Source organism: Toxorhynchites rutilus, chromosome 3, assembly GCF_029784135.1.
Source record: "Toxorhynchites rutilus septentrionalis strain SRP chromosome 3, ASM2978413v1, whole genome shotgun sequence".
In the NCBI taxonomy this organism is placed as follows: Eukaryota; Metazoa; Arthropoda; class Insecta; order Diptera; family Culicidae; genus Toxorhynchites; species Toxorhynchites rutilus.
The window spans coordinates 282,348,137-282,362,409 of record NC_073746.1 but is presented as its reverse complement, the minus strand read 5'-3'; the positions used below and the strand labels follow the sequence as shown (position 1 = coordinate 282,362,409).

The following is a 14,273-nucleotide window of genomic DNA, read 5'->3' as shown; positions in this document are numbered from 1 at the left end:
TTTGATGACCCGCCAGAAGCTACGGGAGCTCGGATGGGATGTCCTATTGCACCCACCGTAGAGTCCGGACCTGGCTCTAAGTGATTATCATCTCTTCCGGTCTATGCAAAACGCTCTTGGTGATACTAAGTTGGCCTCAAAAGAGGCTTGCGAAAACTGACTGTCTGAGTTTTTCGCAAATAATGGGGGGGGGGGGGGATATAAGGGGGGGATAATGAAGTTGCCTTCTAAATGGCAACAAGTTTGCGAACAAAACGGCGCATATTTGACTTAAATTGAAAGTATGTTAAATAAAGCGTCAAATTTCGATAAGAAAAAGAAATACGACATTTCTTTTTCCCAAACTCTATATGTGCGAAGAATTTACCTCCATTTTCTCTTCAAAGGTCTGAAAAAAGTCACGTCTAGGGGCGATGTAATGAGTGTTGAAATTTTGCAGCAAATTTTGAAATTTTTGAATATGTTCAATTTTATGCTTGACTCATTCTCACCCCCACTCAACGTAAATAAGTGATTATTTCGAAAATGTTGAAATTCCACTGTAAAAACTTTTTTTCAGCAATGACTCATCTGGCAAGACTCAAAGAATCATTCTATCCAATATTTATAATTTTAGTAGTTCTGTATAATGCATGAGGCATGAGATTTTTCTAGGGTGTTTTTTTGATGACTATCTACGCTTCAAACTTCGATAAATTATTAAATAATAACTATTAGTAAGTACTACAGTTAAGTATCATGCATTGGAAGTAGTGAAAATATGTCTGTTATTAAACGGCACACAGCTTTCAAAAATATTCGCAATATTTGTCAATATATTACTAATACTAACTTTCTCCGTTTTTTACCTATTCTCACCTCCATCGACGGTATGTTTAAATATTAAATCGATGTATTCATTTTAATTTGGAATTTTCAACATATATAAATCTACTGCGGATAATCGAAACTAGTAGTATTCCAGCCTTCTCCTGTACCTAGCTACGTTCAATTTTGTTCAAATAATCATATTTATAACGTAACAGTTCGGCTGAAAAGTTCATAAGGTTGACGTCTAGATGATGCCTCTTGCAAAAATCTACTTGACTATCACAATGCACCAATGGGTACGTGTCAAAATTTGACAGCAATCTGTCGATTGGTTCGTAAGTTACAGCATTGAGAGTGAAGCAACTTTTGTTATTGTAAAAAAATTGCAATTGCATGGATTGGGCTTCGAATTGCTTTCGCATCCAACGTATTCTCCAGATCTGGCCCCCAGCGACTGTTTAAGACGAGTTTGGGTTTGTTGAAAGCCCCAAGTCTCTAGTTACTAATAATACCATAAGGCGTTTAAATTATCCAAATTTTTATGTTTTTGAACGATTTTCTTCAAAGCGAAATTATGATCATGGTTTGTCCAAAAATTGATCACGGTTTGTCCGATTCTAGAAATCACTATTTTTAAATGAATAATATATGAATAAATATCTAAGTAGATGTTGCATTTCTTATTGCTTGAGTTTACTGTCATCATATTGATCCGTTCATAATTTATGCTTTCTTTGAAATATTGCATACATACATACATACATACACACACTCTTTACAGATACACGGGCCAAAGGTTGTGCAGTCCACTGATCATTCAACAAGAGCCAAAGGTTGTACCGCTCATGACAACTCTACACGAGCTGATGTTTGCGCCGGCTAGTGACCATTCTATTCTGGATTCCTCGAGTCGAGAAGACGCATCACGCTAGATATGGGGTACAGACTAGGGGGGCGTTGCTAATTAATGGTCAGCTGCATCCCAATAGGAAGTATCCCGTGTCGGGCACAGGTACAGAGCACTGAAGACAGCAACATCACAATTACGAAAACACTTGTAATACTAACCTCGAGCCAACCGCGAGTAATCGGTTACATATTACTAGCATAGTTATAAGGCAAACATTGTCGAAATATTGAACTCCCGGCCCCGTCAGGTTGACGCCATATGAGCCTTAATAAAAATATATATTTTGGATAAAAAAAAATCACTCAACACAGAGAAACTTTGTTTTTGTTACGCACGTTACGTACGAAGGACAACATAAACAAACTGCAGCGCGCCAAGCGGCTGCCGTAGTAACAATATGGACGAACCAACATCAGTGCATTGGACATTATTAATTACATGAATTAAATGTAAGGTATATGGTCCCCCTAAGAACAAAACGTCCTAAACCAAGTAGAAACATTTATGAATTATACTACATGTTAAAACCTCACGATTTGAAACCTTATTGATCGATGTAAATTGTATGAATATGCTTTAGAAAAGATTTATGTGGAAAATCTACATTTTTTTAAATGTGTCCCATTTCCGTCAATCGAAAGCACTGCGGGGCAATATGACCATGTTAGTTGATTCAATCTTTTGAGCATGTTTTCGCTTGGAAATAACGTAACAAGTTCATAAAAGGAAAGTTTATTTTATTTTGCAACTATCACGTATATTTCATTGGGTTTCATTCAGTTAGCATGTACAAAATATAACAATGTGATCAAAGTGCAATTTTTAGTTACTCAAAGTAGGAACATGAAATATATCTGTGCCGTTATGTACCCACTAGTGGCATCGATAGCGTTGGATCCATCCACCGCCACCCGTAGAGGAACTGAATTGTGCCGACAGTAGCAACATGCCGTTTAATAGCCTATGTTGCTGTGGAAGATTCTATGATCTTTATTCCGTGTTCAGCACTCAGCGCTCAGCTAGAATTACAGCGCTCTTCTGCCTTTTTCCCCGTATTGCTAGAACTTTGGAATTTCTGGTCTGCACCTGAAAATGAAGATAATAATTTTCAATTTACTTGCTTCTCCTATTGACAAGAGATAGTTACTGGAATCATTGAATTCTCGTCGACGTTGAAGTTACTGGTGGAATGTTGTATTTCTGTTGTGCGTCCTCCAGTAAATCGTAGAATTTCCCGAGTGCAATGCGATCGAATCCTTGTGCCCTGGCTGTGGAGGTTGCTTCTGATGAAACGAAGAGAGAGTTGTGGGTGGTGCTTTCGAAAACCAGCCAACCAATCTATACCGGCTAATTTGGTTCGGGTTCGATTCCCGTTCTGGTCGGGGGAATTTTTCGTCAAAGAAATTTCCTCCGACTTGCACTGTGATCACGCGTATTCTAGAGCTTGCCACTCAGAATGCATTCAAGGCGTGTTATTTGGCTTAGAAATCTCAACTAAGTACTAATAAAAATTACGCAAGTAATACTACGTTGAGACGGCGAAGTTCCTCTAGGAACGTTAGTGCCATTGAAGAAGAAGAAGAAGAAGAAGAAGAAGGGCGAGAAATATAGGGCCCTATTCCAGAAAACAAGACGAGCAGACGAGTGCTCGTCTGCGTGTCAACCCAATCAAGATGGTGTAGTTAACGGGTGACTCGTAATTTACACTATTTAGAAAATACGTATGAGGAATGGCAAGACGAAAAGTTTGGATTTGTTTATGTTATTACTTACGTTGGTATGGTTACATTTGATTTCGTCGAAGGTATTTGAAGCAGTATAATAAAAAAAACAGTTGTTGAAAATAGTAACCTAGTAACCTTTATGCATATGCTTCCGCCAGCTGGCTCGGCTAATGTGATTCAGGGAGTGCTTTGATCGTGGTACCGCCACTAGCGCATAATTTGCAGCTTTTTTTTGTGCTGGTTCATAACCACAATCAACCGTGCCGGCGAAACTGTAGTCAATGTTTAGTGTTGTTTGGATACCATCTATGTAAATAAGTTCAAACTTACGGGATACGTCCGAACGGCAATTCTGACATTACGTTTTACCTTCCACTTCACTTTCCTTTGTGTCAACATTGTATAGTTGTCATCGCGGATACACTTCATTTCGTTTTCATCGTGAAGTGTATACGGAAATAAGGCTGTTACGAGTGGTAACAACGGAGAGGGGTTTTCTTCCGTGATTATAATCTCAGAACGATGTTTCAATGTTCATATAAGGATTATAATTTTCCTGCAAATTTTAAATACATGATAAATTGTATTGGTTTTAATTCATTTACATGTGTATCTTATTAATCTTTATGTGTTCTTAATATTTATTAAATTTGCATGCGAATTATGTTGAACTGCTAGTTGTGAGTTAAATTCATAGTTAAGATAGGTTTACTCACGTTTAGTCTCCTTATCGTTACTTCATAAATTTCATTTAGTTTTAAGAGCAATCTTTAGTTTTAGTCTTATGTGTAGGTTAACCTCACGATAATATGCTAGAATGATTTTAAATTAGGATTACTATAGTTTAAAGTTAATTTTCATTTGAAGTATACTCACTAAATAATGTAAGTTTTAATATAAGTTATTCGAGAATAGTATTTAGTCTTTTAAGTTAGAATTTAGTTGAAAATCGACTTAAATCGGTAGCACACGTTTTCTCCTTCCTATAGCTTTTGTTTGTCTATTGCTTGCCTGCCTGATGACAGACTTACCATTGTTGTTGATCTCGCTTGACAAACCGAGGGTTCTACTGGATAGTGAAGGTGCGCAGCCAGCTAGAGATGGCCAATTAAGGCCTTATAATTCAACTCTGACATCGTTCAAAAACTAACAGTACTATACAATGTTTCCCTCTCTTCGGGAACTGAACACAGGACGTAACAGAAACGAAAATATACAAAGAATCCGTAATAGAAATTTTCGCTAAATTGAAATATGAATGCAACTATTAGTCAATTTTGAATATATTTGGCAACACTGTGAAATTGTTGGAAATCCCATTTTAGTATATTTATCTTTGTCAACTGTTTTTCTCATCAACCAATCAGGAGTCGAGTTGCAAGTGGTCCGAGTTTGACAGAAAAAGTGGTCCGGAATCGGCCCCCTATTGTCATGTCTCGTCTCAGTTCACATATTGTACGAAAATGAGTAATTCAAAACAATTACTTTATTGGAAATGCATATATATATATATATATATATATATATATATATATATATATATATATATATATATATATATATATATATATATATATATATATATATATAAAATATCAATGAAACCAAAAGATATATGAAACTTATTCCTTTATGTTATGTTTTTTAATACTTTGGCACTGAGAAAAGAGTATCGATTGATCAATTTTAATTTTTTTTTTCTCAAAACAAAAACATGTCTTCTCATCTGACATCACTGATCATACCGAGAAAAACTGACTGAAGTCTCTCTCCAGTCTACCAAATAGAACATTTCAATGAAACTCGTGTACTGGAATGGGATATTTTGCTCGTCTCGACAGTGACTGAAGCCGAGACGAGACGAGTCGAATTGCTCATCTCGTTTTCTGGAATAGGGCCCATAATTTCTTTCGGCCAAATCATACGCCAGGTTCCGGATTTCCCTTGACGTAACACCGTAGGACCGCTGTTCCATAGCAAGAATATTGCTCCGTCGTAAAAACATTACCAATGATCCGAGCAGCTGGGGCTGCAAAGGATGTGCACAATGTAGGGGAAGTGGGGTAAAGTGGTCACCTGCTTGTTTGGTAGTATAACTATTTACTATTGACACCGTATCGATAGTCACCTTGTTTGAAGAAAGTCATGACTTTTGAGTCACCCTGTACTTTCGTGGAGCTCACATGTTAAAATATAAATAAGAATAAAAATTCGGCCGTAGTTTTGTGCGTTTCGAATTTAAGGAATTTCTAGTGAAATTTAGTTGCATTAACAGCTGTATTTACAGGTTATGTTGCAAGAAAACAGTGGAAATGTTCAGAAATAATACCAGTACGAGTTGATATGAAGAGCAGAGTCATAAATTTCAGTATGAAGCGTACAGAACTTATTTCGTTGACTGCTTTTCTTATATGGTTTTCGTCATAGTCAGTGTGAGATTTGTTCCAATTTATATTTTTTTTTATTTAAGTCATTTATTTTTACAGGCTCAGTTACATAGGTTTAAAGGAGCCAAACTCTTAGCTATACTTTTATTAGTATATATCAACATGATTCCTTAAATCTAGGGTTAATAAAGTAGGAAACCGATTACTCGCGGTCGACTCGAGATTAGAAGCGTGACTTAGTTTCTTTTGGAAAAGGAGGGGATATATCAATATATTTTTAAAACAATTGAATTTAAATATGGTTCTCACGGAAATACCTAATAAGAGTATTTCTAACACAATTGTTGAAAAATAAGTGTTATTGGTTCCATAACAAGCCCAAACGAAGGATGGCTCATTTCGCCCCGCCTGGTCATATTGCCCCAATCTACCCTATAAATCTGAGCATTCGAAAAAGTGGACAAACCAAGATTACATTTTCAACTGGACAAACCAACATCATTTAGCTTAGTTTAGTATTTGACAAGAATTGCGTTAGTATTTCCTTACTTACGACCGCATTTTAAGGGGAGACGAACAACAACTTTCAACAACTAATTTCTTTCGTAAACATGTATTTTATTTTTTTCGTTATAAAACTTTATTGATTCATCTAGTACGGTTTTGTTATCTTGTTTTCATTTTTGTTCTTGTTCTTTATTTAGAACGCGATTTGTATCCTAGATTTTCCTGCTACTTTGTTTGGAGATAAATCTTACACACTTACATACAATCAGTCAATGACGAGAAAAGCAAAGAACGAATATAAAGTACAAAGAGAACCCCCTGCAACAGGACTTCTCAATTCATGACCAAATATTGCTAAGATGAACAATAGCAAATCTTTTCTCTCTCAGATTACTTAAAGTATACAAACAAAAGTAATAAATTAGACGAATGGATGTCTTGTTTTTTTTATGTAACATTTAGTTTTCCTTTACGTTAAACTTGTGTTTATCTCATCTGAAAAATAAGATGAGAACCTAAGGATCTCACGAACACACGATCTACGCTCGCTCTCACTGTGCAACTGTCTTCTATTCTGTTATAGTACGTGAACTAGAACTTATCTCGATCCATCGCTCTTGTGTACCGAGTCGATCCACAAGGAAGCAATATAACTAGAACAGCAAGGGACAGTGGTTTTTGCCATGCTGAAACTCTTACAGCTCATCCTTGAGTTCGTCATCATCACCGCCTGCTGGTGGTGGAGTACCACCACTGCTGGCATACAGTTTAGCAATGATTGGTTGAACAACGTCCTCGAGTTCCTTTTTCTGCGTTTTGTACTTCTCCGCCTCAGCATCCTGATTCTCATCAAGCCACTTAATCTTCTCGTCGATGGCTTCCTCCATTTTGGTTTTGTCGTCCTCGGAAACCTTTGCGCCAAGCTTATCCTTGTCCGACAGTTGATTCTTCAGACTGTAGGCGTAGCTCTCCAGTTCGTTGCGAGCTTCAACGCGTTCTTTCAGTTTCTTGTCGTCATCGGCAAACCGCTCAGCATCCTTGATCATCCGATCGATGTCGTCTGGTGTAAGGCGGTTCTGATCGTTAGTAATGACGATCTTTTCACGGTTTCCAGTTCCCTTATCTTCGGCCGACACCTGCAGGATACCGTTGGCATCGATTTCGAACGATACTTCGATCTGCGGAATACCTCGCGGTGCTGGTGGAATGCCCGTCAGATCAAACTTGCCAAGCAAATGGTTATCTTTGGTCATTGGACGTTCACCTTCGTATACCTGAATCGTGACTGTATGCTGATTATCGGAAGCTGTGGAGAAGATCTGGGATTTCTTGGTTGGAATAACAGTATTACGTGGAATCAGTTTGGTCATGACACCTCCGACGGTTTCAATGCCCATGGTGAGAGGGTTAACGTCCAGTAAAACAATGGCTTCCGTGTCTTGTTCACCTGAAAGTACACCAGCCTGGACAGCGGCTCCGTAAGCAACAGCTTCATCCGGATTGATACCGCGAGATGGTTCCTTGCCGTTAAAGAACTCCTTCACTAGTTGCTGCACCTTCGGGATACGAGTCGATCCACCAACCAACACGATCTCATCAACATCCTTCTTATTCATGTCAGCATCCTCCAAGACTTTCTGCACTGGCTTCATGGTGGAACGGAACAAATCCATGTTCAACTCTTCGAACTTGGCGCGGGTGAGAGTCTCACTGAAGTCATCACCTTCGAAGAATGATTCGATTTCAATGCGAACCTGGTGGCTGGAAGATAGAGCACGCTTCGCCTTTTCGACTTCACGACGCAGCTTCTGGACAGCACGAACGTCTTTACGGATATCCTTGCCCTTCTTTTTCTTGTACAGTTTAATAAAGTGATCCATAACACGCTGATCAAAATCTTCACCACCCAAGTGAGTGTCTCCGTTGGTGGCAACGACCTCAAACACACCATTGTCAATTGTTAGCAGAGACACATCGAAGGTGCCACCGCCCAGATCAAACACCAGAACGTTCTTTTCACCATCCTTCTTGTCCAAGCCGTAAGCGATAGCAGCAGCGGTAGGTTCATTGATGATGCGCATCACGTTCAGTCCGGCTATAGTACCCGCATCCTTGGTAGCTTGACGTTGAGCGTCATTAAAGTACGCTGGTACTGTGACGACAGCATGAGTTACCTTCTTGCCCAGATATGACTCTGCAGTTTCCTTCATCTTGCCCAAAACCATAGCAGAGATTTCCTCCGGGGCGAATACTTTATCGCCCTGGCTAGTTGCCACCTTAATGTGTGGCTTGGAGTTCTTCTCTATCACCTTGAACGGGAACAGCTTCAGATCATGCTGAACGGTTGCGTCGGTAAATTCCCGACCAATCAAACGCTTAGCGTCGAAAACGGTGTTCTCCGGATTGGTTGTCAGCTGGTTCTTGGCGGCATCGCCAATCAGACGCTCGCCATCGGCAGTAAAGGCCACGTACGATGGAGTGATACGGTTACCCTGATCGTTAGCGATAATCTCCACACGACCGTTCTTGTACACACCCACACAAGAATAGGTGGTTCCCAGATCGATACCGACCACTGTTCCGTAGTCCTGTTCCTTCTTCTCCTCGGCAGTACAACTTAGTACGGCCAGTGCGGCCACCAGGGCCATTGGAATTAACAGCTTCATCGTGGCCACTCTGGAAGTTGATGAGAGAAAGTTTAAAGTGATGTTAGTGCCTTGTAGGAGCGAAAAATTGTATTTTTTCTAGGATTATGAATTTTAAAAACGGCGTCTTTAAGTTATAAATAGTTCAAAACTTCAGAACATTTTTTGTAGGCTGTAATACTAATCCATCATAGATCAAATATTGTAACAAAGACACACCAATGCGAGATGAAGCGTGAACAGAAATAGGCCACGTCACAAAAATTTCTCATAGTGATATGTGTCGGTTTCAATGAAATCCTGATAGTTTGGTATTGCGTACATGTAAAAACCCGGGAGACCATATCAAGAAAACCATGACTGGGCATTCTGCTAACCTATGTTTCACTAATTGCCGTTAGAAACATTGTACGTTGTGTACCAAACCGTTAGTTTCGATGACCCATTTTTATCACCAGGTGTGACTAGTGCGCCATTCACTATATAATTTGTTGAGAACACTGCGCTCTTTCACTTTTACTATGAATGGTGAAAAAGCACCCCAAAAAATGCGACAGCCTAATCTTCACGTGAAAAATGTCCATTTTGAGCTGTATATCAAATGGTTAGAAGTGAAAAATCCTGTTACCTCTTTGAAATCTCGATTGAAACAGACAATTGCTCTCCTCCGATCGAATAAACGATGCGGCGGCCGGGAGAAAAGAACACGTCAACTTTTCTCGCTCACTAAGCTGCGAGTGTAGTGGTGAAATCATGACCGCTAGGTTTGTTGTATTGTGGAACTGTTTGGTATGCTGACGATGATTCGTTCATAGAGGAGGTGGTTTACGGTACTATGGTCCACGTCGGTGTTCAGGTTTATGCAAATAACGTTTCGATACCTGTCGTCATGGGTGTTTGATGTATTTTTCATTACCCCAATATCGATTTAACGTAGTCTCATGTTGAACATTTCAAACCATTTCAAAAACAAAGTCAATGTATAAAAAATATCCATTATATTTCGAACATCTGGTTAATAATGATGGGTTGATTACTTAATAGGAACACATCAAACACCCATAACGTGAAAATTATTTTCCACAAAATGTGTATTGAGATCACAATTGGAAAAAACATCGAATTAACTAACCAATCACAGATTTGTTACTCGTTCAGTAATTATTCAAGCGAAAACTATTTAGATTACGCTGAGAAACAAAATAAAATACTTTTAACAGTTGATACTGTTGCGCAGATATTTATTCGATAACGTTATTTTGTCAGGCTGAATTTTGGAATCTACTGTTTGGATTGAGAAATAGTTTTCGCCTATTGTGTACATACATTCATTTTGTTAAACAATGTTTGACCACGTCAACCGGTAGTAATATTGTCAAAAATTAGCCGACAACAAATCCTCAGTAAAATCTTGATTTATAAAACCATTAAAACTTTTTGCGAGTCATGTAAATTTGTGAAACGTTTTACAACTCAACGAAACTTCCATAAATTACACAAGTGTTTGAGTTGACGGCATTGAGTTTTGTCTTCCGATTTTTGGAGCTTTTAAAAGATTTTCATTCAAATATTAATAACTTAGAACTGCCTGTGGGCCTGCAGTTCTGATAGAGATGTCGACACGGTAATTCCTGTTTGTCACACTGTGCGCGACTGGTCACTATTCCATATCTGACACTCAGTAGGATGTGTAACTGACGTAGCATAGTAATCACCGACACACTTACACCGATTTACACTTTCTCGCTTTCTCCCTCTCTCTAAAAGGAGATTTTTTGTAAAATAGAATCTACAGAGAAAAACCTGGAAACAAATTCCAGGTTTTCCGAAAAATCCTGAATCCCACTATCTTTTAGATACGACACCATGTTTGGTCGACTGTAACTATTAGGTCATCTCAGAGACGCGTTTCACTTAACAAAATGATTAAAACCAGATCACTTACTGCTATATCCAAATCGATTATTTCCTATTATCACAAACCACAGGTCACTCTTCCCTCGTGTACTTATTAAATCTACGTAAAACTAGTTAATCCTGGTTGATCTTGAAGTTTATCGCACTATATTCAACTTTTTTGTATCCGATTCCAGTGTGAGTAATGACTATGTTCTCTATTCCTTTGCTCAAATGATACTACGGGCGCTTACCGCCTGTCTGACCAATAAATCCTCCGGCCCGGGAGAAGAATCGAGAAGCCGGTATTCGTGGACCAATACGAACACACCACGATCTATCGACGGGCGAGAGGATATGCGTTTCTCTCTCACTGTCGAGTGAGAGGGAGTACGTGTTTCTTCAATCGACGAGAAAGCTGCGTTGGGAGAATCAACTGATGTCGTGTACATTATCGCACAACACCTTTTTTAATTTGACGAAAATTATAATTTTTCTTGTCATTATTTTTATGAAAAAAGAATCCTACATGGCTTTTATGATAGTTTTTTTTATCCCGTTTCCATTACACCAATATCGGCATTTCGATTGTTATGATAACGGTCTCTCAATTATCCCCAATGACGAATGTACAGTGTCGACGTCTGGCGGCAACATATGTGCTTGGGGGGCAAATTAATCTATCAGAACAATAAGCCCAAATACAGTTTTAATTTGTTTAAATTTGAATGAAAATGTTTACTTATTGTTTTTTGATTACTTAAAACGCGCAGTACTGTTCATTACTTAACCATTTGTCTATACATTTCTCGATGTTTCTACTCAAACAGATCATAGTAATATTAAATTTTTATCAGACTTAATTTTTGTTCAATATATTTTTACAGTTTCAGAGAAAATGTGTTACTCTATTGCACAGAATTTATATTCGATACATAAAAGTAAATTTTCATTCATAATTTTCATTTTGAAAGTGTGTTTATACAACCAGAAAATCCATTATCATTTTCGCCTCCCAATAACAGCATATGAAGTTCGATCCCATCAACACGAATACTCTTTTTCAGTCGAGAGAAAAGTCGTGAGGACCAAGGCGCCTCTGTATGTACCAGGTGAAACAATCATATGAAATGCACTTTCAGCCATATTGGAAATGCTGTCGGTATTGTTTACAAACATCATCAGAACGCTGCCGGCGGCTCTCTATAAACTGCTACGACGCTTATTCGAACGATGCCTACTATGTTCGGGTTTCGCGAATTTATGTGAAAAAGAAAGAATGATTTTGTAGAATTTCATTCTCATATCCACTACTCTTGCATGTGAAAATGCAAAAATGGCGTATCCTAGCAATAACAAAACAAACAACCCCCGCTCCACAAACCGTAATTCCCTTCTTATTGAAGTGATGATGTTGCTTCACCTGTTCTACATTTATGCAAGCGCCTTGGTGAGGACCAAGGCGCCTAGAAGTATATCCTAAGGTGGGCCAACTTGCTAAAACCACTCTTCAGCCATCTTGGAAGTCTACTGTGTTTTGTTTGTACACAAAACACAATACGCTATTGCCGCAGCTCGCTCCTGATCAGTCTGTCTCTTTCACGCTACAAGCAAATAATTCCCCTTCTACTTTCTTCCGTGCTGTTTTCATATACCGCTCCCCTAACCAACTTAGTGACGAAACGGCCTCACCTAGTACCATAGACCCGTCTTGGTGTATGACACGATTATCGCTATCTCACTCTACCTACCGTCACCGCCTATCTCACTATCCCTCTGCTGTAAAAGTTCATCATCGACATCACGATATGTCAGATGGTGGTAAATTGGTAATTCGCGATAACGTCGACGCCTGGTGGCGACTTCAAGTTTGAGTCATAATTTGGGTCCCAAAATCGTGTAATCTCTACCAGATTAGAAGACACGAAGCCGGTTTTCAAATTTTAAAATTTGAATGAAAATTTTCACATTATGTTATTTGATTATTAGAAACACGTATTTCTGACTTTCATTCAACCATATGGTCATACAATTCCAACATTGTTGCTGATTTTTTTCTTTATAATATAAAGTTGTCTTCATAAACATTTTTCGTATGAGACTTTTTCCCCACCTGCAAACAAAAATGTTTTTAATTTAAACAGAATACTAATTTGATATGGGAAAGCTAATTTTCATTCATAATTTTAATTTTGAAAACGTTCACTTCGACTGAAAATCAGCTGTTCTTTGACGCTCCCCTAAACTAGTAAACGAAGCTCACTGCCGTCAACGCGGATCGCTGTTTTGAAGAAAACAAATACTTCTGACGTGTGAGATGTTGGCATCAAAAACATGGCGGGTGCCATACGTCTGACCATTCTTCAGCCATCTTGGAAATCTACTGTGTTTTATTCATAAGCAAAACACAATACGCTTGTGCCCAAGCTCGCTCGTGATCAGTCTGCCTCTTTTACGCTTCAAGCACATAATTCCCCTTCTGCTTTTTTTCCGTACTGTTTTCATGTACCGATCCCCTAACCACCTTAGTGACGAAACGGCCTCACCTTAGGATATACTTCTAGGCGCATTGGTGAGGACGAAGGAAGATGGTGGAATTGACAGATGATTCGTAATTTAGGGTGCTCATACACTGTTTGACCGAAGTCAAATATTCTACTCTTTTTGAAAGATCAAATTTGCTCAACGTGTGTTGATCAAATACAGTATGTTACACCTAATTCGACATGCCGAGGCACCACCACAGCGAATTCGTTTTTGTTCAGTTCCAACCCCGGTCCACACTAACTGCTGTCAAAACGTGTTTTCATTCACTCATAGCGAATTTGTTTTTAAAACTGAGTTAGTGCCAAACTGACTGTAATAAAAAAACGTTTTCAGTTTCACGAACGCGGTAGTTTGTTGGTGTGTGTTATATAGTCTGATTTGTTTACATTTACGATGACAAATGTACAGTGTCGACGTCTGGTGACGATATTGATGCTTGGGAGGTAAGTTATTCTCTATCAGGTCAGAAGGGCCAAGTGCAGTGTAAAAATATAAAAGTTTGAAAGAAATTTTTTACTTCATATTGTGTGATTACCTAACATCAGAAAAAAAAACTCTTATATCATCACATAAAATAAATATTCGATACGTTTAAGTAAATTTTCATTCATTATTTTGATTGTGAAAGCATGTTTATTCCACCAGAATATCCATAATTATTTTCGCTTCCCAATGAAACCACACGAAGCTTAATGCCGTCTATGCGAATATAAAGGGTGTGTCACATCAAATTGCATCACGGAAAAAACGCTGTAGAAATTCGCCCAGTAGACCGATCCTTTATAAAATTTTAGACAGTAAAATAAAAACTATTAAACAACTTTTGGCATTTTCTTTTTATTCATAC

At 38.4% G+C, this 14,273-nt stretch overlaps 1 protein-coding gene and 1 long non-coding RNA gene across 3 annotated transcripts; both read right to left on the bottom strand.

The window, feature by feature from the left end:
- Window positions 1-2,495: 2,495 nt before the first annotated feature.
- Window positions 2,496-3,872, bottom strand: LOC129779777 (uncharacterized). Its single transcript, XR_008743766.1, has 3 exons — window positions 3,775-3,872; window positions 2,868-3,716; window positions 2,496-2,806 (listed from the first exon to the last, which is right to left on the bottom strand). It is a non-coding gene; the product is annotated as an uncharacterized LOC129779777 (long non-coding RNA).
- A 2,556-nt stretch (window positions 3,873-6,428) lies between these two features.
- LOC129775204 (endoplasmic reticulum chaperone BiP) lies at window positions 6,429-11,132 on the bottom strand. 2 transcript variants are annotated; one of them, XM_055779596.1, is made up of 2 exons: window positions 10,929-11,132; window positions 6,429-9,014 (listed from the first exon to the last, which is right to left on the bottom strand). In XM_055779596.1, the coding sequence occupies exon 2, from the start codon at window positions 9,002-9,004 to the stop codon at window positions 7,034-7,036; it is 1,971 nt and encodes a 656-aa protein (XP_055635571.1). In that variant the 5' UTR covers window positions 9,005-9,014; window positions 10,929-11,132; the 3' UTR covers window positions 6,429-7,033. The 2 variants fall into 2 exon arrangements, with proteins under 2 accessions (XP_055635571.1, XP_055635572.1); XM_055779597.1 differs by lacking the exon at window positions 10,929-11,132 and adding an exon at window positions 9,612-9,769.
- Between the last annotated feature and the right edge of the window lie 3,141 nt (window positions 11,133-14,273).